General features: G+C 47.8%; 1 protein-coding gene and 1 long non-coding RNA gene across 3 annotated transcripts in view; one reads left to right on the forward strand and one right to left on the reverse strand.

Moving 5' to 3' along the window:
- Positions 1-22,132, reverse strand: part of Clptm1 (CLPTM1 regulator of GABA type A receptor forward trafficking) — a 31,684-nt gene extending 9,552 nt beyond the window's left edge. The window contains 4 exon segments of the mRNA NM_001106232.1: positions 1,822-1,980; positions 2,656-2,779; positions 12,972-13,084; positions 22,049-22,132. Of these exon segments, the coding sequence (NP_001099702.1) occupies positions 1,822-1,980; positions 2,656-2,779; positions 12,972-13,084; positions 22,049-22,120 (468 nt within the window). The 5' untranslated portion in view covers positions 22,121-22,132.
- Positions 14,037-17,489, forward strand: LOC134482894 (uncharacterized). 2 transcript variants are annotated; one of them, XR_015649852.1, is made up of 3 exons: positions 14,037-14,157; positions 17,121-17,181; positions 17,304-17,489. It is a non-coding gene; the product is annotated as an uncharacterized LOC134482894 (long non-coding RNA). The 2 variants fall into 2 exon arrangements; XR_015649848.1 differs by lacking the exon at positions 17,304-17,489 and having other exon boundaries at positions 14,070-14,157; positions 17,121-17,287.
- Positions 22,133-27,611: the final 5,479 nt, after the last annotated feature.

A 27,611-nucleotide genomic window follows, 5' to 3' on the forward strand; every position in this document is an offset into this window, starting at 1 on the left:
GGGCTCACTTACAACCAAGGGTTAGAGACAGGCTGCAAGGGAGTCAGAATTCAGTTTTCTGAAAGCCAGTTGTGGTGGTGCATGCCTCTAATTCCAGCTGAGGCAGGAGGATTGAGAGTTTGAGGCAAGCTTAGGTAGGTACAAGATCATATTATGATAAGACAGAAGAAAACAAAAAACAACCAGTCTGTGAGCTCGTGGCCCACTTTTCCATCTTCCACACCGTGTGCTATCTCCCACTGCCCCTCTGGCCAAAGCCTTCCTCACTCCCAACTTCCTAGGAATGGGGAAGGAAAGGAGGAGCTGAGCGAACCTGATGTGTGACCGTTAGGCAGAGCCTGGACCACACTGGGTCCCGTCCTCCAAGCCCACCAGCTGCTTCTTGGTGGTTAAACCTTCTTGGGGGTTAAACCTAAGTCTCTAAGACCAGCTTACTGGTCCCCCCATCCTTTCTGAACCTCCAGAAAGGGCCTAAGCTTGACAGTATAGCCATAGCATGACCAGCATCACAGACCCCGTGTCTGCACACACACAGAACCAACCACTCAGAGTTGGTGCATCTCTCCTCCCCAATTCCCAAAGCCTGCTGGGTACAAAGGGCAAGAGTTCCACCAACCATGAAGTAACATGTGCACACTGGCTGCAGCAGCAGTCCTGGGCACAGGCCTGTAGTCTCAGTCACTCAGGAGACTGAGACTTAAAAGTATGTTCAGAATTCAGAGCCTGAACTCAGTGAACCCCTATCTAAAAAAGGGGGGGCTGAGGTCAGGTGTGTTAGCACATTCCTATAATACAAACATCTGAATGAAAGTTCTAAACCAGTTTCTGCTACACAGAAGACTTGCCTGAGCTATATGAGACTGTCTCAAAAAATAAAATCTGTCAGAAGGTGGTAGCACACATCATTAGTCCCAGCACTTGGGAGGCAGAGGCAGGTGAATATCTGAGTTCAGGCCAGGATGGTCTACAGAGCAAGTTCAGGACAACCAGAGCTACACAGAGCTTATCTAGAAACAAACAAACAAACAAACAAACAAACAAACAAAAGATTCAAAAACTAAATCCAAGGACAGGGGGACAGCGCAGTTGTACAGCCTTGTGTACCAAAAATGCTTTACATTTGACTGCCAACAATAGAGGGGAAAAAACCAAAAACAAACTACTGAGAGCTTGCGTGCCTAGTCTGCTGCACGGTGATGGGATACAGAGATTGCAAAGCCCAGTCTTACCCTCCTAAGTTCTAGGATTTGTGAGAAAGCATACAGAAGCCCAACTGGCTGTGAGACTCAAAACAAGCTGAGGAAGCCTTCCTGGGAGGCAGAGCCAGGGAGCAAAATGAATCTCTCACTAGTTGTTGACCTCGAGAAAGCCACCAAGCTGCTACTCACCCCAGTTCCATCTCTCAGACAGCACAAGCAGCAGTTACATGAGACAGTAACAGTTAACATGGGGGCAGTAAAGCTTCTTTTTGTTTTAAAACACGTTTTCCCAGAGCCTGGTTTTGAACTCATGGTAAGCCTGCCTCAGCTGTCCAAGTGCTGGGAGACTACAGGGGAGTGCTATCACATTCAGCTGCAACGCTTCTCAATTTTATGGGGTACAGAAGTTTCCACACATCAATCTGGCTTGGGTTCTGAACAGGAAATGCTCCATCACTGTTTATTCGTATTCCCTGGAAACTGCCTTTGCCATCACTGTGCTGAGAGGACCCTCAGGAATAGCTAATGATGGCTGACTGGCTAAAGTTGGAAAGCACACCACACTAAAGGGGCTTGGAGGACCCAGGCCGAGCAAGACAGGCAGATTGTAAGGAGGACCCACCTGTGGGATGTCAAGCTCTGCAAAGTGCTCGTAGCAGCCATCGGAGTTCTCTCCACTGGTCCAGTCACCATAGACCAGGTCATGTTGCTCCCAGAAGAGCGCCGAGGTGGCATTGAAGTCTGTGAAGTGCTCGTGCTCTGAGATGTACACGTGCAGGTTCTGTGGAATGCAGGAGAGTGAGGGGCCACTGATCAGATGGTAATGTTATTTGTGGACAGTGTCTGATAGAAACTGACTACCAGTAATGAACTTAAAGACAAGGGGAAGCAGGACCACCACGATGACCTCCCAATTGGAACTGGAGAGATCTGGGGCAAGGAAGTCAAGCGTCTGTGCCTCAGAAGGGGAGGCAAGCTTGGGGAGCCTCCTCCTACTCAGCCCAAGGCCCCCACCCACTATCCTCACCCCTAGGATCCATTAATCAATAGTGGCCTGCTGACGGGCTGAGATACATCACAACAGAACTAAGCAGAGATGGGACCTGGGAGAGCTTGAGGGGGAGGAGTCTGGTGACTGTGCTGTAAGCTCAGGAACCTGAACTGATCTCAGTCATCCTGTCACCCACAACCACGAGGGCCAAACATGTTTCTGAAAGAAAGCACCCGGGGACCCTGTTGCAATAGGTGCACAACAACCAGAAAGACTACTGTATGAGCTCCCAAGAGTCCTGTTTTCTCAGTGTCCCTTGGGTGGCACAAGTCACCTGCACTGATGGGCTAGAGCATCTGGGACCCATAAGTCTAAAGAGCTGACATAGTCGGGAACTGTCCCATCCTGCCTGTCCTCATCACATCACCGTCCCAGCCCCTCCAGTTGCCTTCCACCCAGCATTACCATTAGAGTGTCTTTGGGGAATAAGTTTCGGCTGGCGACACGTGGGGCTCCTCCAGGGCCTGACTGGTCCTGAGGGGATGGCCCTCGGCGGAACCAGCTGCTGATGGCCCAGATGATGAAGATCCTGAGGAAGGAAGCAGGGGCAAGTAAGGCCTACACCCTGTGCTGGAGTCCACTGTGTAAACCTCCAAACCCAACCCCCTATTCTCTGAGGTCTGAGATGGCTGAGACAGCAGTGGTGCAGCTAGTGAAGATCCGATGCCCTTGCAGGATGAAGGTTCAAGAAGACCCATCCAAGCACAGGGCCACCCTGACCCCTCCAGGATCTCATGTCATGCATGGGCCACCAGGCTCAGCCACACAACCCCAGAGTTGGGAGATCTAAGGCAGTCAAGATGCTCAGGCCTTAGTAGCCTAATGAGTATCCAAAGGATCTAAAATCTTCCCACTGTTCCACAGGAAACCTTAGTGTAATTCTTTCCAATTTCAATTGAAGACTAAAGAAGCTGGAGGTAATAGGTTAGCCTTCTCAGCCATAGAAAGCCCGGTTTTGGTGGTGATTTTTTTTTTTTGTACTACGAGAGTGAACTGAGGCTTTTTATATGCTAGTCAAGTATTCTACTGTTGAGCCACGCCCCCAGCCCCTCACCGGGGGTTCTAGACCTTAGCATTTAAAGGGTATCCTCAGGCAATTTTATTATATTTTCCTTTGCAGCCAGGGTATTTTTTTTTTTTTTTGAGCCTTGGTTTCTCTGTGTAGCTATGTAGCCCTGGCTGTCCTCAAACTCACAGAGATCTGCCTGCCTCTGCCTCCCAAGTGCTGGGAATAAAAGCATATACCATCACTGGCCAATTTTTTTCAATTAAGATCAAACAAACAAAAAACTACAGTCAGTCAATAAAAATTATTTTTCTTTTACAAAAAAAATAATTACTATACTAAAAGAGCTATGGGAATAGCATGCAGGGCAGAGCTTGCCTAGCATATGCAAGGCTCAAAGTTCTACTCTAGTGACACAGACACGGACACACAGTCTCTGTCTCTCTATCAACAGATTTTGTATTTGCAATAATACTGTCATAGCAAGGCTACAACAGGCTGTCTCTATCTCCATCAGAAGAGTCAACCAACAATAGATCCAAAATACTAAGGAAAAAAGAAAACTGTACTGTGCTTGGTGACATGCTGTACTTGAGGAGATTGGAGCAGGAGCATCATTTGAGCCCAGAGGGCCAAGATGAGCTTGGGCAACACTCTCACACCATATTCTGAAACAGAACAGCTTGGACTTTAGGTTGGGCAACAAGCCCCAGCAATCCTCCTGACTTTGCCTCCTACCACTAGGGTTGAGGTTTCAAGACCCCTCCTTCAGGCATGGGGGCTGGGGACTACACTAAGGTTCTCATGCTGTGCACTGTGCCATCTACAGAGCCCTGGGTTGGCTTTTTGAGGCAGTCTCAGCCTGTAGCTGGGGTTAACCTGGAACTTAAAATCCTTCTGCTTCAGCCTCCCTACTGCTAGGCCTGGGTGTGTCCTGCCAACATTTGCTCTCAGGCAAGACTCTTGTTTGTTTCTTTTTGAGCAGGGTTTCTCTGTGTAGCCCTAGCTATAGAATTCCCTCTGCAGACCAGGCTGGCCTTGAACTCAGAGATTACCTTCCTCTGCCTCCCTGTGCTGGGATTAAAGATGTGCACCACCACCATCCAGCTTCAGGCAAGACTCCTAACGTTTTGTGTAGGGTGTGAAGAGAATGGAGCTAGCTTCAGAGTTGTGATGGCATTACCAGAATGGTAGCCTGGCACGCGCCCATGCCTGCCTTCCCTGTGTTAGCTGCTCCTGCTAGTTCATCAGGGGAAATAGGCATGCACAGCTCTCAGGGTGGAGCTCAGACAGCACTGTCCTGGCATGTGCAAGGCCCTGGGTTTCAAACCTGATGTTGCAAAAAAACAAAAAACATTTAAGTAGAAAAGTACTAAGAGTGATAGCTCGGTGGGTTGGTACCTCCCGGCTGAGCCCTATTAGGGCAGGACTGGGCAGAAGGACTTGCCTCTGCCTGTTGAAACCAAGGAGCCCTGAGGTCTGGGGTCTCAGGGGCTGCAGCCCAGATGAGCCACCTGCTGCTCCCCGATGCACATAGCTGACAAAAATCTGGAACCAGTGCTCTCTGGGGACCCTTGCAGCCTTCATGGGAAGCTCCCACTTACTGGTAAATACTCCAAGGAGAGTGTAGGAGCAGCATTGTGCTACTCAGAGGGGGGCCTGTGGATCCTCAGCCCGTGTGTGAAACAAGGCAGGCTAGACCAGCGCTTTGCAGGGTTTGGGTTAGATATCTGGACAGCATATGAGGACAGCTGTACATCGTCTCAGGAGCCCTCTCAGAGGGCTTTTGGGACAAAGAAAGCCCTTCCTCTGTGCACCCAAGCCTACAAGGAAGAGACTGTCCCAAGGCTTCCCAAATTACTGGAGTAAAGGCAGCATGGTGGCTCATGCCTGTGATTCCAACACTTGATAGGTAAGAGGGCTATTCAAGTTTCAGGCCAGTTTGGACTATGTGTCAAGACACTGTCTCAAAAATAAAATAAAACAGAAGAAAAAGTGGCTTAAGAAAGAAAATAAAAGGGGTTGGGGATTTAGCTCAGTGGCAGAGTGCTTGCCTAGGAAGTGCAAGGCCCTGGGTTCGGTCCTCAGCTCCGAAAAAAAAGAACCAAAAAAAAAAAAAAAAAAAAATTTCTACCCTATTCCCAATAGCCTCTGTTGCAGGAGTGGGGGTTTGGGTTTGTGATAGGTTTTCTCTGTGTAGCCCTGGCTGTCCTGGAAATAGCTCTATAGAGCAGCTCAAAACCAGAGATCCGGGCTGGAGAGATGGCTCAGTGGTTAAGAGCACTAACTGCTCTTCCAGAGGTCCTGAGTTCAAATCCCAGCAACCACATGGTGGCTAACAACCATCTGTAATAGGATCTGATGCCCTCTTCTGGTGTGTCTGAAGAAAGCTACAGTGTACTTATATATAATAAATAAATAAATCTTAAAAACAAAAAACAAAAAACACAAAAACAGAGATCCGCCTGTCTCTGCTTCTGAGTGCTGGGGTTAAAGGCCTGTGACACCACTCAGACAGTCCAAATAGATATTTTTTACAGTTAGAAGCTCCGAAAGCTTATAAACAAATGTGGGTATGATAGCTTATAATTGTTAATTTCAGCACCCAGGAGACAGAGACAGAAGGATCACTGAAAGCTTAAAACTAGTTTGGATTACAGTGAGTTCAATGCCAGTCAGGGATATGGATGGATATATGGATATGGATATGGATATGGATATGGATATGGATATATATATATATATATGTATGTATATGTGTGTGTATGTGTGTGTGTATATATATATATATAAATTGGTATCTCAAAAAAACAAAATGCATGGTTAAGACCACTGCCTGCACTTCCAGAGGTCCTGAGTTCAAATCCCAGTAACCACATGGTAGCTCACAACCATCTGTAATGGGATCCAATGCCCTCTCCTGGTGTGTCTGGAGACAGTGACAGTGTACTTATATGTAGTAGTAGTAGTAGTAGTAGTAATAATAATAATAATAATAATAATAAAAAACCACCCACAGACAGACACACAGACATAGACAAAGACACACAGATACACACACACACACAAAATCTGGAAAGGAAGAATCGTCTTCCCCACCCCTCCATCTCCCCTAGGAAACACCAAAGCAGGTGAAAGGTAAGCTCAAATCTGTGGACATCATCCCACACTGATTATGTGCCATAGAAGGCCACTGTCACACAATCTGCTGAGAAGGGGTGGGGGGGGGCAGCAGGCAGGGGCTTTATGCATTTCTTAATTATCCCGGAATCTTAGTACTCATCTATAAATCTGGCATTCAGAACCGGAGAGCTGGCTCAGAGGTTAAGAGCTGCTCATCCAGAGGTCCTGAGTTCAACTCCCTGTACCCACAGGGGAGCTCATCAAGGAACCCAATATATGCAGATATAAATAAAATAAAATAATAAAAAAGGAAAACTGACTGGGTATAATGGCACACATCTTTAATCCCAGTACTAGGGAGGCAGAGGCAGGCGGATCTCTGTGAGTTTGAGGCCAACCTGGTCTACAGAGCAATTTCCAGGACAGCCACGGCTACACAGAAAGACCCTGTTTGGCACTCACCTGATGGAAATGGGTCATCCTCAGCTAAACAAAAACTTATTTGAGAGTATTGTTGACTGCACAAGACCCTGAATCAAAACAATCAAAATAAAAATTCCTGTATCTTATATTTTTGTGTGTGTATTTCTAGCTGTCCAGAACTTACTATATAGAGCAGGCTGGCTTCAAACTCAGAGACTGGCTTGCCCCTGCCTCCCAAATGCTGAAACTAAAGGTGTGCACCACCATATCCAACCTTGGAGCTGAAGAGATGAATCAGTGGTTAGCAGCACTTGTTCCTCTCCCTAATATTGGGGTTCAACTCCTGATACTCAGATGGGACTCACAGTCATCAGTTACTCCAGTTCTAGGGGATCGGATGCCCTTTCTGACTCGAGGGCCCAGGCACACATAGAGTACAAAGATACACACGCAAAGGCAAAATAAATACTTATACACATAAAGCCATCTTAAAATGAATGAATGAATGAATGAGTGAGTGAAATGAAGCAAGTTCCAACCAACCAGACATACACTCTGGTAATCACAGTCCGAGAGAGGCTGAGGTAGGAGGATCTCAGCAAATTCAAGGCCAGCCTGAGCTACAACACTGCCTCAGAAAAACAAACAAGTACCTTTAATTCCAGCAACCAGGAGGCAGAGGCAAGGGAATCTCTGTTGAGTTTCAAGCCAGGCAGTTACATGATGAGGCCCTGTCTCAATATATAAATAAACAGAATAAAAATTCAAAGCTAGGACTTGTGCAATCGATCAATGGCTTATCATAAGTAAAGTTTCTCACAATGCAGGCCTGGTAACCATGTGTCTTAGTTAGGGTTTTACTGCTGTGAACAGACACCATGACCAAGGCAACTCTTGTAAGGACAACATTTAACTGGGGCTGGCTTACAGGTTCAGAGGTTCAGTCCATCATCATCAAGGTGGGAACATGGCAGCATCTGGACAGGCACGGTGCAGGAGGAGCTGAGAGCCTTATTGAAAGGCTGCTAGGAGAACACTGACTTCCGGGCACCTAGGATGCGGGTCTTATAACCCATAGCCACAGTGACACACCTACTCCAACAGGGCCACGCCTTCTAATAGTGATACTCCCTGGGCTGAGCACATACAAACCATCGCACCATATAAAAGTAGGAGAAGGGGCTGGGGATTTAGCTCAGTGGTAGAGCGCTTACCTAGGAAGCGCAAGGCCCTGGGTTCGGTCCCCAGCTCCGAAAAAAAGAACCAAAAAAAAAAAAAAAAAAGTAGGAGAAAACAAATGTCATAAAGTTATCTTCTGGCAGTTGTCCAACACAGCATGTGCCTGACCCCCCGACCTCACATACAAACAATAAATATAATAACTAAAAAAAAAAAAGAAAGCTCTATGCCTAGCATATTTGGGTCCTTTTGTTCCACCCACAGTAACACACACACACACACACACACACACACACACACACACACACACACACACACACACGAGGATTTCAGACGAGATAGTCTGGGAGCAGCCACCCACACCCACCTGATGTCTGCTGCTACTAGCTCTAAGGAAGGAAGTGAGCCTGCAGAGCTGGATCAGAGCCCCTCAGAAGGAAGCAGTCCTCAGCACCACCGTGCAGATGTCCAGATATGCAGTTAATGAAAAGCACTGGGAGGGTGCTGAGGAGATGAAGGGAAGGACCCGAGTGAGCTGACTGCCCTGTGGCTTAGAGCATGAAATCATGAAGAGAGCCAGCCACATGGTGCAAGCCTGTGATGCAGCACTCAGGGAGTGGGGGCAGTCCCAGTTACAGGCCAGTCTAAGCTACGGACTGTGACGTTATCTCAACTAAAAGGGGACGGGAATGATGGACAAGGAGACCTAAGGAACTGGGCATGAGGCTCAGCTGACAGTGCCTGCCTGCCTTGCACATGAAGCTCTGGGTTTGAGCCATAGTACTGGATAAACTGTGTGTGTGTGTGTGGGGGGGGGGGGGTAGGGCCTAAATAGGATCCAAAATACATTGTATCCACATGTGCAAATGTTACAGGGAAACCACTATTGTGTATAAATAATATATGTTAATAAAAACTTTAACCCCAACACCCAGGAAGCAGAGGCAGAGGGATCTCTAGGAGTTCCAGGCCTGTCTCAAAATAAATAAAAAATTAAATTTTAAGAAGTTGTGGGGGGGCGGGGGTTGGGGATTTAGCTCAGTGGTAGAGCGCTTGCCTAGCAAGCCCAAGGCCCTGGGTTCAGTTCCCAACTCTGAAAAAAAAAAAAAAAAAAAGAAAAAAAAAAAAAAAGAAGTTGTGGATAGGGGTTGGGGATTTAGCTCAGTAGTAGAGTGCTTGCCTAGCAAGCACAAGGCCCTGGGTTCAGTCCTCAGCTGGGGGAGGGGGGGTTGTTAAGATGACTTAACCATCCTCACGACTGACCTCATGTGTCAGGACCCACACAGTAGTAGGAGAGAACTCCAGGCTCTCCTCTGATCTCCATGTGCAGAGCACAGCACGCATGTAATATACACAGCCAGTCAATAAATGGGTTCTATAATGTTTCGGTTTTGGTTTTTTGAGACAGGGTTTCTCTGTGTATAGCTGTTACTCTATAGACCAGGCTGGCCTTAAACTCAGAAATTTGCCTGCCTCTGACTTCCGAGTGCTGAGATTGAAGGCATGGACCACCATGTCCAGCAACTTTTTTATTTTATTTTTTTTTCAGAGCTGGGGACTGAACCTAGGGCCTAGCGCTTGCCTGGCAACCCCAACCCCTCCAGCAACTTTTTTTTTTCTTTTCTTTTTTTTCAGAGCTGGGGACCGAACCCAGGGCCTTGCACTTGCCTAAGCAAGCGCTCTACACTGAGCTAAATCCCCAACCCCGCAACTTTTTTAAAGACTAAAGAATAGGGTCCATGGGATGGCTCTGCCAGCCGAGCACTTACCACGAAGCCTAAGGCCCTGCACTCCATACTCAGAAGCGCCATGGCAGAGAGCAGAACAGACTCACACAAGTTGTTCTCCTGCCTCCACACACATGCTATGCTATTTACGTGTGCATCCGCAACACGCACTCCCATACAATAAATAAATGTGTGCGGATACATACACACACACACACACACACACACACACACACACACACACACACACACACACACAAGAGGAGAGAGGAGAGAGAGAGAGAAATAGAGAAAATCTGAAAGCGAGTGGTGAGACAGGGTAAGGAACAGGGCCCCATGACTGAGAAGCTTGTGCACAAGTGGCAGAAGGACACCCAGGTCTGGGGCTGAACAGTGAGGAGCATTATCCATCCCTCTCTCATAGCTTCACACCCGGAAGCCACAGCAAGCAGTTCTGTCCCCCACCAGAATGTGCCTGGAGATGGAAATGAAGGTCATGAAGTCCGTCCGTCCGTCCGTCCGTCCTTCCTTCCTTCCCAGGGCTCAGAAGGTAACTCAGAAGTCCAAGCATGCTGGATGAGTACTCTAGCGCTGAGCCATGCCCACTGCAGACTATACCCTTCTAAAACAGCAGTCAGTCCCCTTTCCGTCACACCCCTCCCTCTGGTGACAGGTCTTCACGGAATCCCTAAGATGAGCTGAGCATAGGACTTCCACTAGAGGTGGGAACTGAAGCGTGAGAAGCAGAGGAAGGGGCGGGGAATGTAGTGCAGTTGGCAGAGGGGCTTTGGCGAACGTGATGCTCTGGATGGTATCCCCAGTACAACACATAGCACACTGGTATGGTGGCACATGCCTGTGACTGCCATGTAAGAAAACTAAGCTATGAAGGCAGGGGGATAGAAATTGGGGGTCATCCTCAGCTATAAATCTGAGGCTAGCTCAAATTAACTGAGACCATGCTTTAAAAAGAAAAAAAAAAAGAGAGAGAGAGAGAGAGAGAGAGAGAGAGAGAGAGAGAGAGAGAGAAAGAAAAAAGAAAGAATGCTAATAAAGCTGGACACAGTGGCACAGGTCTGGAACTCCAGCATTCAAGATGCTCGGGCAGGAGGATTGTCCCAAGTTCAAGGCCAGCCTGAGTAACACCTGTCTTTAAAAAAACAAACAAGCAAGCAAACAAACAAACAAAAAGGGCTGGAGAGATGGCTCCATGGTTGAGAGCACTGACTGCTCTTCCAGAGGTCCTGAGTCCAAATCCCAGTAACCACATGGTGGCTCACAACCATCTGTAATGAGATCTGATGCCCTCTTCTGGTGTGTCTGAGGACAGCGACAGCTACAGTGTACTTATATATAATAAATAAATAAATCTTTGGGTTTTTTTTTCTTTCTTTTTTTCGGAGCTGGGGACTGAACCCAGGTCTACCACTGAGCTAAATCCCCAACCCCTAAATAAATCTAAAAAAAAAAAACAAAACAAAACCAAAAAACAAAAACAAAGGGCCAGTAAGATGGCTCAGTGAGTAAAGGCACTTGCTGCCAAGCCTGAACCTGAGTCTGATCTTCAGGTCTTAGACAGAGAAAACTGAGTTCTTTTTTTTTTTTTTTTTTTTTTTAAGATTTATTCATTTATTATATTTAAGTACACTGTAGCTGTCTTCAGACCAGAAGAGGGCATCGGATCTCTTTACAGATGGTTGCGAGCCACCATGTGGTTGCTGGGAATTGAACTCAGGACCTCTGGAAGAGTAGTCGGGTGCTCTTAACCGCTGAGCCATCTCTCCAGCCCCGAAAACTGAGTTCTTAAAGCTGTCCTCTAACCTCTGAATGCACATACTTATATATGCCAACACTCCCAACCCCTACATGTACCCTCACCACCACTACCACACATACACGCACATATGCAAATTAAGTTTTAAAATATAATCACGTAGTGGTGGCACATATGTTTAATCCTACACTGGGGGGGCAGAGGCAGGAGAATCTCTTGATTTGGAGTCAGCCTGGTCTACAGAGTGAGTTCCAGGACAGCCAGGGCTACACAGGAAAACCCTGTCTCAAACCCTCCTACAAAAAAGACAGAAACAAACATAGCCGGTGTGTGCCTTTACGGAGAAGTTAGTGAACGATGCACCTATGTGTTACCTGTACTCCGACTCCTTCAGCATTGTTAGTGAAGCCTTTATTTCAGACTAAACGTTGGGTGCTCCTAATGACTGTAAACATTTAGTTCACACCTATAAACCTGGGACCCAGGAGGCTGAACCAGAAGGGCCTTCATGTTTAAAACCTGGACTAGAGAGTGAGACCCTTTTTTCAAGCCAACAATAAATACCTGCATCTCCACGGAATACGTATAAACTTAGACTGTGATTAGTCCCTTGTGAGCCAAGAGGACCACTGCAAGGGAGTCACAGGCCAGCGGGGGCTACATACTGAGACCATTTCTAATCAACAGGACACAAAACACATGCTTATGGTTAGCCTAAGGCCACTGCCGATAGAGGACACAGATGTGCCCCATACACTTAGGATGTCATTTTATCAGTGACCTGAGCACATGCTCAGCAGCTACCTAATACACTCTGTTATAAAAGGGCACAGATAATTCGAGTTTAAGGGGAAAATCTACTAGGGTAGATTCTCTAACTGCCTGTATGAAATCTTCTCCCTTCCAGTGCCTGGCAAGGCTCCATTTCCCACGTTACAAAGCGAGCATCAGCCAGACCTTGTGTTCCCAGCCTGTCATTTCAGTATTTGGGAAGCTGAAGCAGGAGGGCCAGTGAGCTGGCTCAGAGAGTAAACGTGTGTGCTAGTATGGCTCAAAAAGGATATCTTTCATCCTAACACTCAGGAGGCAGAGGCAGGCAGATCTCTTCACAGAGAGAAGGTTCAAGGTCAGCCTGGTCAACATACAGAATGAGTTCCAGGTCAGCCAGAGCTATATAATAGAAAAACAGTCTCAGACAAAACAAAACAAAAATAAATAGGTAAATAAATAAACAAATCCATTTTAGTCTGAATGTTGTCCAGGAGGGCTCTTAGGGGCTCTGCAACCACCATTAAAGAAGGTGTGAGACTATGGGGTGAGACTATGAGAGACCATGGCTTATCCACAAGGTCCTTCTCTGGCACATAGGTCCTGAGGCTCCTGTGTTGCAGCCCCTCCACCAATGTGGAGATGTGCTATCCCTGGTTACCTCTTCCTCTCCCCAGGCTTTACTTTTTGCAGAGTGGGAACCCCAAGCCCACATGCTCACCTGAACAGAACGCCTTTGATGACCTGCCAGGCGTTGGGGGCTGGCTGGGGTGGAGGGTTCTGAGGCTGGGTCTCGGCTGGTGTGTCCCTCCCAATGCTGCCATTGCTGGTCACCTGTGGGAGGAAGAAAGTAGGATAAGGCTGATCAGGGTACCCTGAGTTCAGAGGCTGAGACTCTGTCCATCTTCCAAGAGGGCACACCAGTAGTCCCCAAGCAGAAAGGGCTTCAGAGGAAACTGCTCCCCAAGGATACCAGTGCTGGGCACAGTCCTGAGCTGCCTTCCAGTCTATGGGGACCTGTCTATCAGCACTGACCCAGACGGGGCAGCATTGGGAAGCAGGAGCTAAGAGGGAGCTGTGGCCTGGCCTGAGACTCAGGTGCTAGGAGTTAAATCACAGTACACTGGATAAAGGAGCAGGCACAGATGCAGCCAGCAGCTGAGGGACAGTCTGACAGTTTGAGTTGAGCACTATCCATGGAGGGCTGTTCTAGGCTCTGACACTGTTGGGGCTGATCCACAAGATCCTTCCCTGGGCATGAGGGCTCTGAGTCCATTCTCCAGCTCTCCAGTAGCTACAGTCCAGCAGGGAGACAGACAGACTGGCGCAGAACCTCACTGCTGTGAGCTGGTACACAAACACCCATCCCTTATACCCTGCAGAGCACCAAGCTCTGACTATAGCTGCATTCTGCAACTGAACAAACAATGGCTCAGAGAGATTAAGATAGTTGAGTTACTCAGGAGCAAGACAGCAAAGAGAAAGAATCAGGTAGGGATAAATAACATGGAAAGAAATCATCTCTCACCAGGCAGAGTGACACAGGCCTATAATCTCAGCATTTCAGAGGTAAAACCAGGAGGAGCAAGAGCTCAAAGTCTGTCTTAAAACACTATGAGACAGGGGCTGGGGATTTAGCTCAGTGGTTAGAGCGCTTACCTAGGAAGCGCAAGGCCCTGGGTTCGGTCCCCAGCTCCGAAAAAAAGAACCAAAAAAAAAAAAAACCACTATGAGACAACAAAGGCCATCTCAAAACACAAGAACTCTCTAGAAGCAGAGACATTCCGACAGCCAGGAAGGAGATAGTCCAGGTCAGGGCCATTTAGAAGCCTCTCTTTGGACACTGCTGGCTCCAGTCCTGTGCTAGTTTCTCCCGCTGGCTGTCCCATCCTGTCAGCCTTCAAAAGGTAGGACCAGAGGATTACAGAGATGGCTCTGTAGCTCAGAGCACGGCTGCTCTTTCTGACGACTGAGGTTCAGCTCCCAGCACACACAGTGGCTCACAGACATCTGTAATTCCAGTTCCAGATCTAATATCCTTTGACCTCCATAGGCACTGGGCACACATACAGTACACACACATACATGCAGGCAAAGCCCTCACATGCATAAAATAAAACAATCTTTTTAAAGGGCGGTGGGGGTGGGGGTGGGGGAGGTCTCACAACACCATGGGCATAGCAGAGAATACACACCTGACCCACACTTGTCAAGTCAGCACATACAGGGCCTCCCTGTCTCTGGGCCACCCATACCCACTGTCCTCAGGCTCCACTGCCCAGCCCTCTCCCCCAGGACCCTGAACCCCAATCCTGCCCATCTTTCCTTATCACCTCACGGCAGAAAGCAGAGCAGCCGTGGAGCAGAGCAGGTGCTGCTTGTTACCTCTCACCCCGATTCAGCAAGAGCTCCTCCTTGCTATGTCCCAAAGTGCAGGACAGCACCAGTGAGGTGTCAGGGAGGGAGTGATGGGGGTGGGGGGTACAGTAGATCTCAGCTGTAGTCCTCCCCACGGTTCTTGCCTGAGACACCTTAGGCATGTCATTAGGCATGTCACCCCTTCTGCCCTGAGAAGACTTCTGAAAACACTAGTACAGGGTGAACAGAAATTGTCTCCTCCATGGGCTCCCAGGACTGTTCTGCATACCTACTGTGTGCCGTGCTTGGTGGTAGCCTTTAAGCTCAGGAGCTCGATGGCCCAGGCTGTAGAGTCAAGAGGGTAACACACCCACAAAACAACAAATAGTAAAGAAGCCAAGTACAGGGCAGACATCTAAACCCCAGCACTGGGAAAGAGGATGAGAATAAAAAGACAAAACTACTGCCTATTTACCTACCTACCTATCAACTATTTACCTATCAACCATCAACCTATCATCTAGCTGCCTGACTTTATTTTTTGTTTTTACAAGACAGGGTTTCTCCATGTAGCCTTGGCTATCTTGGAACTCAGGCTGTAGAACAAGCTGGCCTCGCTTGCCTCTGCCTCACAAGTGCTGGGACTAATGGTGTACAACACTGCTCCCAGCTCTATCTGGGTTCTTTTTGGTTTTAGTTTTTCAAGACAGGGTTTCTCTGTGTCATACCCAGTAAATGTCTAGCTGTCCTGGACTTGCTCTGTCAATCAAGTTGGCCTCAAACACAGAGATCTACCTGCATCTAGCTGGGATGTGCCACCACGCCTGGCCTCATCTGTTTGTTTAAGGTAAACATGCAGGCAGTACTGTGTGCCTGTTCAGCCATCCATCCTTATGGTACACTCAGTGCTCTTCTTAAAATAAGGTAAACAGAAATATGTTTGGAGAAACAAGCAGAAGATGACAGCCACTAGGACAAAAGGTAGGACCCACAAAGACTGGACTGACATCTCAGTGAGTCTCTCAGGCTGAAAGTAACATGGAGAACCCAGGGAAAGGTGTTTTAATGGTGGGGAGAGTATGAGGGCCAGCAGACATCTGACCATAGAGTCCTTACTCTGAGGATGTTGAGATTAGCCAAGTTTCTATTGAGTCTGGATAGATTCAGAGTCAGGAAGAGAGGTGGGGGCCCAGGCCAGGTGTGATCTGAAGTCACACCTAGCTGCTTCCAGGTCTTGTCTCCTACAGTGATGGGCAATCCAACTAGGAAGACTCCCACAGACAAGTAGACCAAACCCATGAGGTATACTCCTCATACGCAGGAGCATGGCCACAGTCAGAAAGCCCCTCAGAGTACTGTGGGGTGTGAGGAAACAGGCGGGTTCTGAGCTACTGCTTGCCTGGATTTCATGAGGATGGGGTGGGGAGCATGGCTCAGTATTCCCAGAATTCAGGATACACCAGACCCTGGGTCCCATCCCCAGTACTGGGAAGGCATGGAATTATCCTGAGTCAAGAAGACAGGAGGGGTTGGGGATTTAGCTCAGTGGTAGAGCGCTTGCCTAGCGAGCGCAAGGCCCTGGGTTCAGTCCCCAGCTCCGAAAAAAAGAAAAAAAGAAAAAAAAAAAAAAAGGCCAGGAAAACTCACAAGGTAGCTCACGACTATCTGTGATCCCAGTCCCCAGGGATCTGATACCCTCTTTCAGCCTCTACATGTATCAGGTATCCATGTGGGCAATTACTCATGTACAAGAAATGAAGTAGATATAAGCATTTCTCTTTTTCTTCTTAATGTTTCTTTTATTTTATGGGGAGGACATATACCACAGCATGTGTGCAGAGGTCAGAGGACAATTTGAGAGACTTGGTTCTATACTTTTGCCATGTGGGATCCAGGGATCAAATTCAGGCTGAGAGGCTTGGCAATGTGTGCCTTTGCCCACTGCTCCATCTCACTGCTCCCTCTCATTGGTCCCTAAACCATTTTCATGTGTGAATGGACAAGAACAAGTGCCTTTTAAAAATATTTACGGGGGCTGGGGATTTAGCTCAGTGGTAGAGCGCTTACCTAGGAAGCGCAAGGCCCTGGGTTCGGTCCCCAGCTCCGAAAAAAAGAACCAAAAAAAAAAAAATATTTATGGATTATGAGTGTTTTGCCTACACGTATGTCTGTGCATCATGTACATACCCTGTGCCTGGTGAAGCCAGATGAGGTCATGGGATCCCATGGAACTGGAGTTACAGAGGGTTATGGGTTACGGGTTGTGGGTGTTGGGAAGCAAACCTTGGTCCCTGGAAGAGCAGTCAATGCTCTTTGCTAAATAATTTGTTTTTGAGTTAGGGTCTATGTAGCCCTGGCTGCCCTGCAACTCTCTATGCAGACCGGGCTGGCTTCAAACTCAAAGATCCTCCTGCCTCTGCCCACCAAGTGCTGGGATGTGCAGGTGTGCAGCACCACTGACCACGATTTCTTTTGAATTGTGTACAAGTACATGGTATACATTTGAATGCAGGTGCCCCTGGACACCAGAAGAGGTTGCCGCGCCCCTGAGCTGGAGTTACAGGCAGTGACTGGTGAGCTGTCCAGTGTGGGTGATGGGGATTGAACTATGGTGTCCTGCAACAACAGTCCAGCCTCTTAATGTCTGAGTCAGTTCTCCAGCACCCACCCCCTCTCTACCCCACCCCCCAAAAAGAAGTTTAGCTGATGTGATGGCCCACTCCTGCATTCCAAGCATCCAGGAGGGAGACTTGGAAGATCTCTTTGGGTTGAAGACAACCTGGATTGCATGTCGAGTTCTGGATCAGTTAAGGCTCTCTACAGAGACTGTCTCAAAAAAGTAAATATATAAATAAATAAATAAATGTTATTATTATTATTACTATTGTGCATATGTATGGTGCATATGTGTGAATGTGTGTACTCCATCATGTGTGTGAAGTTCAGAGACATACTGTTCTCTATGTAGGCTCCAGGGATGACATGGGCTACCAGGTTTATCTGGTCGCTGTTTTATCTACTCGTCTAGCTCGACAGCCTTCCCTACCCGAGTGTTTTCAACTGTGCACGCCTGTAACACCAACTCAGGAAGGAATGGCTGAAGGACTGCCTTAAGTCTAAAGTCAACCTAGCTTACGGGAGATCCCTTTTCTACCACCCATTAAAGCTTGCCTGGAGATGGCTCAGCTCAGTTAAGAGCCCTGACTGCTCTTCCAGAGGTCCCTAGTTCAACTCCAACAACCACATGGTGGCTCACAACCATCTGTGATGGGATCAGATATCCTCTTCTGGTGTGTCTGAAGACAGCTACAGTGTACTCATGTTCATAAGATAAATAAATATTTAAAAAAAGAGAGAGACTTAAAAAAATAAATAAAAATTTAAAAAAACAAAACAGTAGAGCTGGTTGGTGGCTTATGCCTTTAATCCCAGTACTTGGGAGGCAGAAGCAACTGGATCTCTGTGAGTTCAAGGCCAGCGTTGTCTACATAGTTCCAGAAGATAGATAGATAGATAGATAGATAGATAGATAGATAGATAGATAGATAGATAGATAAATAGATCCTATCTCAATGCATGCATGCATGCACGCACACACCCACACATACCCACACCCTAATAAATAGGACTGGAGAAATGGTTGAGCAGTTATAAGCACTTGCTGATCTTGCAGAGGGCTGGTTTTGTTATCAGCAACATCCTACCATCTATAATCCATTTCAAGTGATCTGACCTTTGGCAGGCACCAGGCATGTGGTGCACATGCATACATGTAGGCAAAGCACTCATACACATAAATCACCTAAAAATTAAAAAAGAAGAAGACAAAACCAAAGTATGTAAGTTAAACCTGGACAGAGAGGTGACTCCTGGGGCTCCCCTGGCCTTCAGAGTCAAAGGCCCACCCTTACCAGAGCCTGGTACACTGTGCCTCCCTGCTTCTCTGTTTGGCCGTATGCTTAGCTCATCATCCTTCCTCACACCAGGCATCTTCTACCTCAGGCCTCTCACAGTCCAGTTCCATTACATTAATGGCCTTTCCTTTAGAGGGTGTGACTCCTCCTGTCCCTCCTCAGATCTGATAGAGTACCACCTTCTCTGGGACATCTTCCCCAATACCCTATTTGAATGGCAGCTCTCCCACATACCCACTGCTCACTCCATACACACACCAGCTATATATCTAAGACTCTGCCAATTGCAGCCAGGTATATTTTTTTAATTTTTTTTTTTTCAGAGCTGGGGACCGAACCCAGGGCCTTGCCACTGCGCTAAATCCCCAACCCCTAGCCAGGTATATTTTTGTTACCGTGTCTCCACCTATGCATCCCCACCTCTTACTGGAGACACATGAGGTCCAAGAAGGCAGAGCCTGTTCTACCCAGCCTTGTAGCAGCTGAGGGAATGAGTGAGGCTAGCCTGAAGAGGGGCAGGCTGCCAGGACACAGGCAAGGACAGGGTCTGCAGGCTTCATGCTAAGCCAGCAGGCTGCGGAGGGTGGCAGAGACTGTGAAGAAGGCGGTAGGGAGGAAAGCACAGCTCCTGCTTGCTCTTGCCTCTGTGCCTGAGCTCAAAGACCCTCCTCCAGGAGCACCCAACAGTCTGGTAAACAGTTAGGACCACTTACAGGACCATGTGCTCAAGGACTGCTCAGATCCACCGTGACCACCCAGACTGTATCTCAGCACAGCCTCAGTTCAGTAGCCACTCAGTGCTGTGGAGGTGTAGAGACCTGCCAGTGACGGACTAGGGCTGCAGCTCAGTGTGTGGTTTGCTAGGCATGCAGGGATCCTGGGAATTCACTGCCTAGGCCATTAATAAAATAAAACAAAACAAAACTTCCTCTAACTTACCCTCTCCTTGCCCAGCCCTAAGCTGAGGGAGGTAGAGATATAGTACTGACCAAAAGTCCAGTGGAAGAGTGGGCAGGCTGGGCCATCAGAACCCATGGAGAGCCCAAAGGGCACAGCTCACCCAGTCTGAGAGGATTTCTTTCTTAGAGAAAGGAAACCTGAAATCTGAGGACTAAGGATCATCCAGGTAGTGAGGCATGTCAGGAAGCGGAGGGAAAAAGGATTCTGAGTCTGAGGCTAGACTGAACTACATGGTGAAGACTCTTGCCTTCAATCAAACAAATCCAAAAAATGCCCAACCTTCTGTGGCCCTGCACATGCCTTGCGCTTACAGCTCCCTCTAGGAGTAAGCTCCTAAGTGGATGTTACTGAGGATTGTGTGAGAGCAAGAAGATCAAGAGGGAGAAATAGGGAAGACTCCAAATAAGGAGAATGGAAGCACTCTAGGAGGTAAGGTTCACAGCAGATGACACTGTCCCAGCTGTCCACACAGGTGATTCTGCCTCCGTCACCCCTGCCCCCACCCCGAGAACACTCAGAAACTTCTAGAGACTTTTTTGATTGTCAAACCAGGAAAGAGTATACATGCTACTTACTGGCATAGTCTGCAAATACCAGGGGACAAGGTGCACAGGGCAGCCTCACATTGAAGGATTTACCAACTCAAAATGTCAATAACCAAGGGTGTTTTTAAGTTGGACAATGGAGGCTCACACCTTTATTCCCAGCACTTGGGAGGCAAAAGCAGATGGATCTGTAGTTCCAAGCTAGTCTGAGCTACAGAGTGAGTTCCAGAACTACAAAAACAAACAAACCTGGGTATAATGGGCACACCTTTAATTACAGCACTTGGAAGACAGAGGCAGGCAGAACTCTATGAGTTCCAGACCAGCCAGGGCTACAAAAACTTGAGATGACTTTAAAAAGTCTCAAAAATTAAAAGAGAGAGAGAAAAACAAAAGGAAAAAAAATAGAACGAAAAAAGCCTAGTCTAGTCTGAAGTAAACAGTTCATTCGAGATCTTGATCTGCTTTTAAAAAGAAAAAAAAAAGGAAAAGAAGTGTACTTTATCCTGAAGGCCAAAGGATGAGTATTAAAACTTTTCAAGCATGAGCTAGGATTAGAAGCATATGCCTGTCATCTCAGAACTTGGGAGGCTGAAGCAGAAAGGCCACCACCAGCCCTAGCTTCACAGGAAGACCCTGACGAAAGTCACAAACAAAAGATTTAGCGCAGAGATGGGAACCAGAGAGGCTCCACATGTGACTACTCAACACAGTGTAAGTCTTGGTCTCTCATGCCACTGACACCCAGTAGTCAACAGAAACTTGAAGGAACTAGTTCCAAGGATCAGAAGAGAGGGAGTCCCTGCAGACCCAGCTAGTGTATTCATCCCAGCAGAGATAAACCAACAATTTCCTGAGCTGCTTGTACCCCAGGTCTGGTTGGAAATGCCAGAAAGACTCAGCTCAGAAAAGCTGGGTTCTATCTCATCGCTGTAGCCCGGTATCTTCCCTCAAGTGAGTCTATCTGCCCCGTCTTTGAGATCCTACAGCCCTTCATCTCCTCATCCCGACTTCTGTCACTTCCCTAGTATGTTTACACAGTCTCCTTTCCCACTCCCCTGACTGCAGGGACAAGGCTGGAGACAGCTTTACAGCCATTAAGTATGGGCCTCTCACTCAACTCCTCCATTAACCACTGGGGAAATGAAGACCCAAAGGAAGAAACTTGTCCAAGGTCACATCCAGTCAGCTTCACGCACCCCTCCCAGTCGGTCCTCCTCACCCCTGAGCTTCCTCCTACATGTCAGTGACATCCCAGTGGGTGGGTCGACAGCACCTTGCTGTCACTCCATCAATTCCAGCAGAAGCCTGCACTGTGCCTGAGTGAACTGGTACGCTCTGAAGTCTCAGTGTAGTTTGGGTAGTAATGGGTTAGAAGGCAAACGCGCCTGGACCAATTTCTCTATTTGATCAGCTAAGGTTAAAAGCGCCCATCTCAGTCCAGACCACCCACGGTCAGCTTTTTCATAGAACGAATAACAAAGCTAACCTGGGTGACCTTCTACAAGCGCCTTCGACTCATTCCTCGGATCCTTGTCTGTGAAATGGGTCGGTCCGCCTCCGCAGCCCATGCCCTTTCTCCACCACAAATTACCGTATTTGCCCTGAGCTTGAAAACTACCAATCACTGCCCCCTATCTCAGGCACTGCGGAGCGGACCCAGAACGCCAGACCTCTCTAGGAAAAGTGTTGGAGCCTGGAACCACACAGTCACTCGAGGACCGAGGACGCTTGGGTTTACAAGTTTGCGCCCCTCCGCGCCACCCTCTCCTCAGCTCGAGCAAGGAGTCCGCTGGACGCCCGGCGCGAGCCTGCAGGAGACCTGGCGCGCAACAGGGCCCGGTTCCCGCCACCGTCCGGCCTCCTGGGCAGCCGGGCGCCGCCAGGGCCCAATATTCAAGGTCCCTCTGGGGCATGGAGCCCCCGGTGCATCCGACTCCTCCAAAAAGGACAAGACACTCCCTGCAGGAGTGTCCCCCCGCTGGGGAAGAGCCCCCTCAGGCACCTCTCGGCCTCCGTACCTGACCAGAGCTGCCTCCCCCGGCCGCCACCACGGCGCTGCCGGCCCCGTCCGCCTCCTGCGCCGCCGCCATCTTCCTGCTCCGGGTCCCCGCCCCCGCCGCCAGCCCCGCCCCGTCCCCGACGGCGCCAGCGCAATCGCGCGAGATCTCACATTTAGCCCACCCCGCCAGGCTTCCGTATCTGAACGGAGCGCCTCAAGCCACGCCCTCTTGAAGACCCGTCTCGGCCACCGTACTCCGCTTCCACCTCTTTTCATCGCAGGATATTTGTTTTGGTCTAGCATAGAGTGACTTCTCCGAGTACTTGAACTTTCTAGTCTAAAATGCTCTTTTCATGGATTCTACTTTGTACACCCTGCCAAGTTGGATGATTTTTTTTTGATTGTATGGCCATTCCAAGCAATTCGACCGCAGTTCGGATTGCCGTTTCTTCGCGGTTTTTACAGTCGATGGTTTCGGAGATTTCTGGCCACCGTAGCGATTCGTAGCAACCCACTAGAGCCACGCCCCTATTGAAAAGAAACCCCCTTTCTGGCTGTGACTTTTCGTCATACGGGGTGGTCATTACCTTGTTATTTTCACTTCTAATGCGATTTCCTTTTTTTTTTTTTTGGTTCTTTTTTTTCGGAGCTGGGGACCGAACCCAGGGCCTTGCGCTTCCTAGGTAAGCGCTCTACCACTGAGCTAAATCCCCAGCCCCGATTTCCTTGTTTTAAACTTTAGTCGTCTACCTCGGGAGATTGTAGTCTCTCCATTCATTCTTACAACGCATCTGCTTTCTTACGGACACCGCACCTGGAAATAGGACCCTAGCCACTTTTTCTTTTCTTTTTTTTTTTTTTCGGAGCTGGGGACCGAACCCAGGGTTGCGGTTGCTAGGCAAGCGCTCTACCACTGAGCTAAATCCCCAACCCCTAGCCACTTTTTAAAAATAAAGGTTCATGTATTTATTTTATACTATATCTGCATGTCACACGAGGGCATCAGATCACCTTATAGGTGGTTGTGAGCCACCGTTGCTGAAGTAAACTCAGGACCTCTGAAAGAGCAGATAATGCTCTTAACCGCTAAACCATCTCTCCAGCCCGGACCCTAGCCGCTTTTAGGCTGTTTAGTTTAGTACTCGTCTTCCAGTAGGGGGTCTATGCTTTCCGGCAAACCTCGAATCTTTAAATACAAAGACAGGATCTCATATTGTAGCTCAGACCCGCCTCAACTCCTGACCCTCCTGCCTCAGCCTCTGGAATACTGAGGATAAAACGCCACAAACCTGATTAATAACCGTATTTTCTCTTTTTGCTTGTTCATTTTGATGGGTAAAGGGAAAGGTCTTGAAATGAAATCCTGGCTGTGGCAGGCATAGAATTAGTGGCATCTTCCGGTCTCATTCTTCAGAATGCTATCTGGGATTACAGTTTATGTCCCAGCACATTAAACAAGTGACAGACCAAATCGTTTGGGTTCAGACTCCATCTTAGAGAACCTGTCCTAAGGAGGAACTCAAGTAAACCAACAGGCCAGTACCTAGCACCAGTTTTGAGGCTACACCTCAACAAGAGCTTGAATAAAGAGACCCTAATGTGATTGCATTGGATTCAACTCCTTGGTGGTCTTTGGGGTTTCATGGCACAACACAAAAACACCATGATTTTACATTAGCTACAAAAACTCTCAATTTTATTAGCTAAGAAGTTAGTGAATTACATCAGTTACAAAAATCTCTCAAATTTTATAGTGGCTACAAAATCAAAGATTGTTAGACAACAATCAGGGACTGGTATGTTGGTGCTCAACTCTAGTCCCAGCACTGGGAAGGCAGAAGCCGGAAGATCTCTGAGTTTATAGTCAGCCTGAGCTGCATAGCTACATATACCCTGTCTCAATAAAGAATTGTGAGCTGCCCAACAGGAGGGCTAAGAACTGACTGCTGTCCTCTGGAAACAAGCCCTCTTAATTGCTGAGAGTGGCTCTACCCCTACTAAAACATAGTTTTAAAATAAGTGGGGTTGGGGATTTAACTCAGTGGTGCCCTGGGTTCGGTCCCCAGCTCCGAAAAAAAAAAAAAAAGTTAGATTCATCATTTTATATCTTCACGTATGGATGTGCACTTTGTTAGGGCCTAGTGTCCTTGAAATCCAGAAGAGGGCACCAGGTCCCTGGAACTGAAGTTACAGACTGTCGTGAGTGGCCATGTAATTCCTGGAAATGGAACCCAGCTGCTCTAGAAGAACAGCTAAGCCATCTCAGCAGCTCCAACTAAAAAGTCTTTCACGTAAGGGCCTGGAAAGAGGGCTCACTGGTTAAAGGCACTGGCTGCTCTTCCAGAGGACACAGATTCCCTGACACCCTTACACAGACATACATGCAGGCAAAACACCAATACTCATAAAATAAGAAAATAAATAAATCAGCAGGGTGGTGGTGCACGCCTTTAATCCCAGCACATATGAGGCAGAGGCAGGCAGATCTCGGAGTTCGAGGCCAGCCTGGTTTACAGAGTTCCCGATGAAGTCTGCATTGGTTACTTTCCTGTTGCTGTGACATAACACCATGGCCAAAGGCAAGTTTTGGAAGAGTATACTTTCACCTGTAACTCCAAAGAGAGAGTACATTGTGGGGGAGGGGGACATAGGCAGCAGGTATGCTGGTTGGAGCAAGTAACTGAGAGCTCATCTTCAATTAAATGTATAAAGAACAGAGAGAGAGAAAGAGAGCGCGCTTTGAACTCTCAAAGACCACTTCAAATGACCTACCTGTTCCCTCCAGTAAGACCTCACCTCCTAGGTGTCGCCAAACAGTACCACCAACTGAAGACCAGGCCACACCTCTGAGCCTATGGGGGACATTCCCATTCAAACCATTACACTGTAGGAGAACATGAATCCCTCTATAGGCAGTTTTCACATCCTCATTGAGTTCTCCTGTTTCCTGACTCTGAACAGGAAGAGAAAACCAGACCCCCCCCCCCAGACAGAGACTCTTTTTCCTTCCTTTCCTTCAGGCACCCGCTTAACTTCTCATTTTCCTACCCTGCCTCAGTTTCCCTGAAGTTCATACCAGGTCATGCCTGGGGATAAAATTATGTAGAGCTTCTACCTGTGTAGGAGGGCCTGGGCTTCCAAGGCAGAAGGATGTGCTAGGGCACACCTGTAAAGATCAGAATTCAAGGCCACCCTCGAGTTCTAGGTCAGCCTGTGTCACATGATGCCCAGTCTGGAAAAAAATAAATGAAGATATAGCTGAGTCAGGTGGTGGCAAACACCTTTAATCTCAGCACTTGGGAAGCAGTGAGTTTGAGGCCAGCCTGGTCTACAGAGTGAGATCCAGGAAAGCCAGGACTAGAGAACCCCTTTTCTAAAAGAAGGAGGGGAGAAAGAGACAGAGGAAGAGGAAGAAGAAGAGAAAAGTTTCTGGGGCTGGGGATTTAGCTCAGTGGTAGAGCGCTTGCCTAGGAAGCGCAAGGCCCTGGGTTCGGTCCCCAGCTCCGGAAAAAAAAAAAAAAAAAAAAGAACCAAAAAAGAAGAGAAAAGTTTCACTTGTGGTTCACAAGGTGGCCCAGTGGATAAAGGCACTTGTGGCCAAGCCTAGGGATCTAAGTTCAGGGCCTGGGGCTCCAGGATGGAAGGAGAGATCCAGGTTCTATAAACTGACCTTGGACATCCACAAGTATGTCTTGGTATCCACATAATCACACACATAGAGTGAACAAAAGCATAACTTAAAACTTTAAATGAGGGGTTGGGGATTTAGCTCAGCGGTAGAGCGCTTGCCTAGCAAGCGCAAGGCCCTGGGTTCGGTTCCCAGCTCCGGAAAAAAAAAAAAAAGAGAAAGAAAGAAAGAAAGAAAGAAAGAAAGAAAAAAACTTTAAATGAGACAGGAGGTGGTGGCACTGGCATTAATCCCAGCACTGGGGAGGCAGAGGCAGGTGGATGTCTATGAGTTCCAGGCCAGCCTGGTCTACAGAGTGAGTTTCAGGACAGCCAGGACTGTTAGCACAGAGAAGCCATGTCTTGAAAAAACAAACCAATAACCAAAAAAAGACCTATCTAGATCTGACTCTTGACAGGCTAACAGATATTACTTCATAAGTAGCGTCTCTTTCGTCCTCAGCAACTTCCCTCCTCCCAGCCGAGAACTCTATTATGTGCCCCATACTCACACCCAACATGGCTGCTGTGAAGACCTGGTATGCTCAAAAGTGCTTGTAAAGATAAAGCAGCTGAGGGGCTGGAGAGATGGCTCAGAGATTAAGAGCACTGACTGCTCTTACAGAGGTCCTAAGTTCAATTCCCAGCAACCACATGGTGGCTCACAACCATCTGTAAGGGGATCCGATACCCTTTTCTGGCCTGCAGATGTATATGCAGGGCACTCATACATTAAATAAATAAAATTAAATAACACGGGGGCTGGAGAGATGGCTCAGAGGTTAAGAGCACCGACTGCTCTTCCAGAGGTCATGAGTTCAATTCCCAGCAACCACATGGTGGCTCACAACCATCTGTAAAGAGATCTGATGCCCTCTTCTGGAGTATCTGAAGACAGCTACAGTGTACTTGTATATAATAAATGAATAAATCTTAAAAAAAAAATTAAATAACACACACAGAGATGATGAAGGTTGGAGCGTTGGCTCAGGGGTTTAGAGCACTGGATGCTCTTCCAGAGAACCCAGGTTTCAGGTTCAATTCTCAGCACCCAAATGGCAGTCCACAAACATCTGTCAGTATCTCTAGTCTTTTTTTTTTTTTTTTTCTTTTCTTTTTTTTTCGGAGCTGGGGACCGAACCCAGGGCCTTGTGCTTCCTAGGTAAGCGCTCTACAACTGAGCTAAATCCCCAACCCTCCCCTGTATCTCTAGTTCTAAGAGACTGGATGCCCTCTTTTGACCTCCTTGCTGCCAGGCATTTACATATATGCAGGCAAAAAACTCATATACATAAAACTAAGTTGAAACTTTGTAATATACAGATGGGAAGTAGAAATTTAGTGGGTAGAGTGCTTGTTTAGCATGCATGGCACCCTGGGTTTGATATCCAACGTTGCATAAGACCAGGCTTTTCGGACGGACACCTTCTCCCCCAGTACCAGAGGCAGGCAGATCTCTGAGTTCGAGCCACCCTGGTCTACAGAGTGAGTTCCAAGACAGCCAGTGTTGTTACACAGAGAATCTCTGTCTTAAAAACACAAAAACAGGGGCTGGGGATTTAGCTCAGTGGTAGAGCGCTTACCTAGGAAGCGCAAGGCCCTGGGTTTGGTCCCCAGCTCCGAAAAAAAAAGAACCAAAAAAAACCACACGCACACAAAAACATAGAAAACATAAAAAAAAACCCAAAACAAGAACAACCAGTCTATTGTGCTCAAACAAGTTCTCACTATGTACTGGAAGCTGGCCAAGCATCTTCAAGAGCTAAGACTACAGGTCTGTCTGAGCCCGCACCCAGTGCCAGTTATATATTTAGTGGGTCACAGAACAAACTCACTCTGTTTACCGTTAGGGGGCGCCCAACACCATCAAGAACTGTGTTTTTAGTCTCTAGAGAAGTGGGATGGAACATCCATCT

This window comes from Rattus norvegicus, chromosome 1 (assembly GCF_021556685.1).
Source record: "Rattus norvegicus strain SHRSP/BbbUtx chromosome 1, alternate assembly SHRSP_T2T, whole genome shotgun sequence".
In the NCBI taxonomy this organism is placed as follows: Eukaryota; Metazoa; Chordata; class Mammalia; order Rodentia; family Muridae; genus Rattus; species Rattus norvegicus.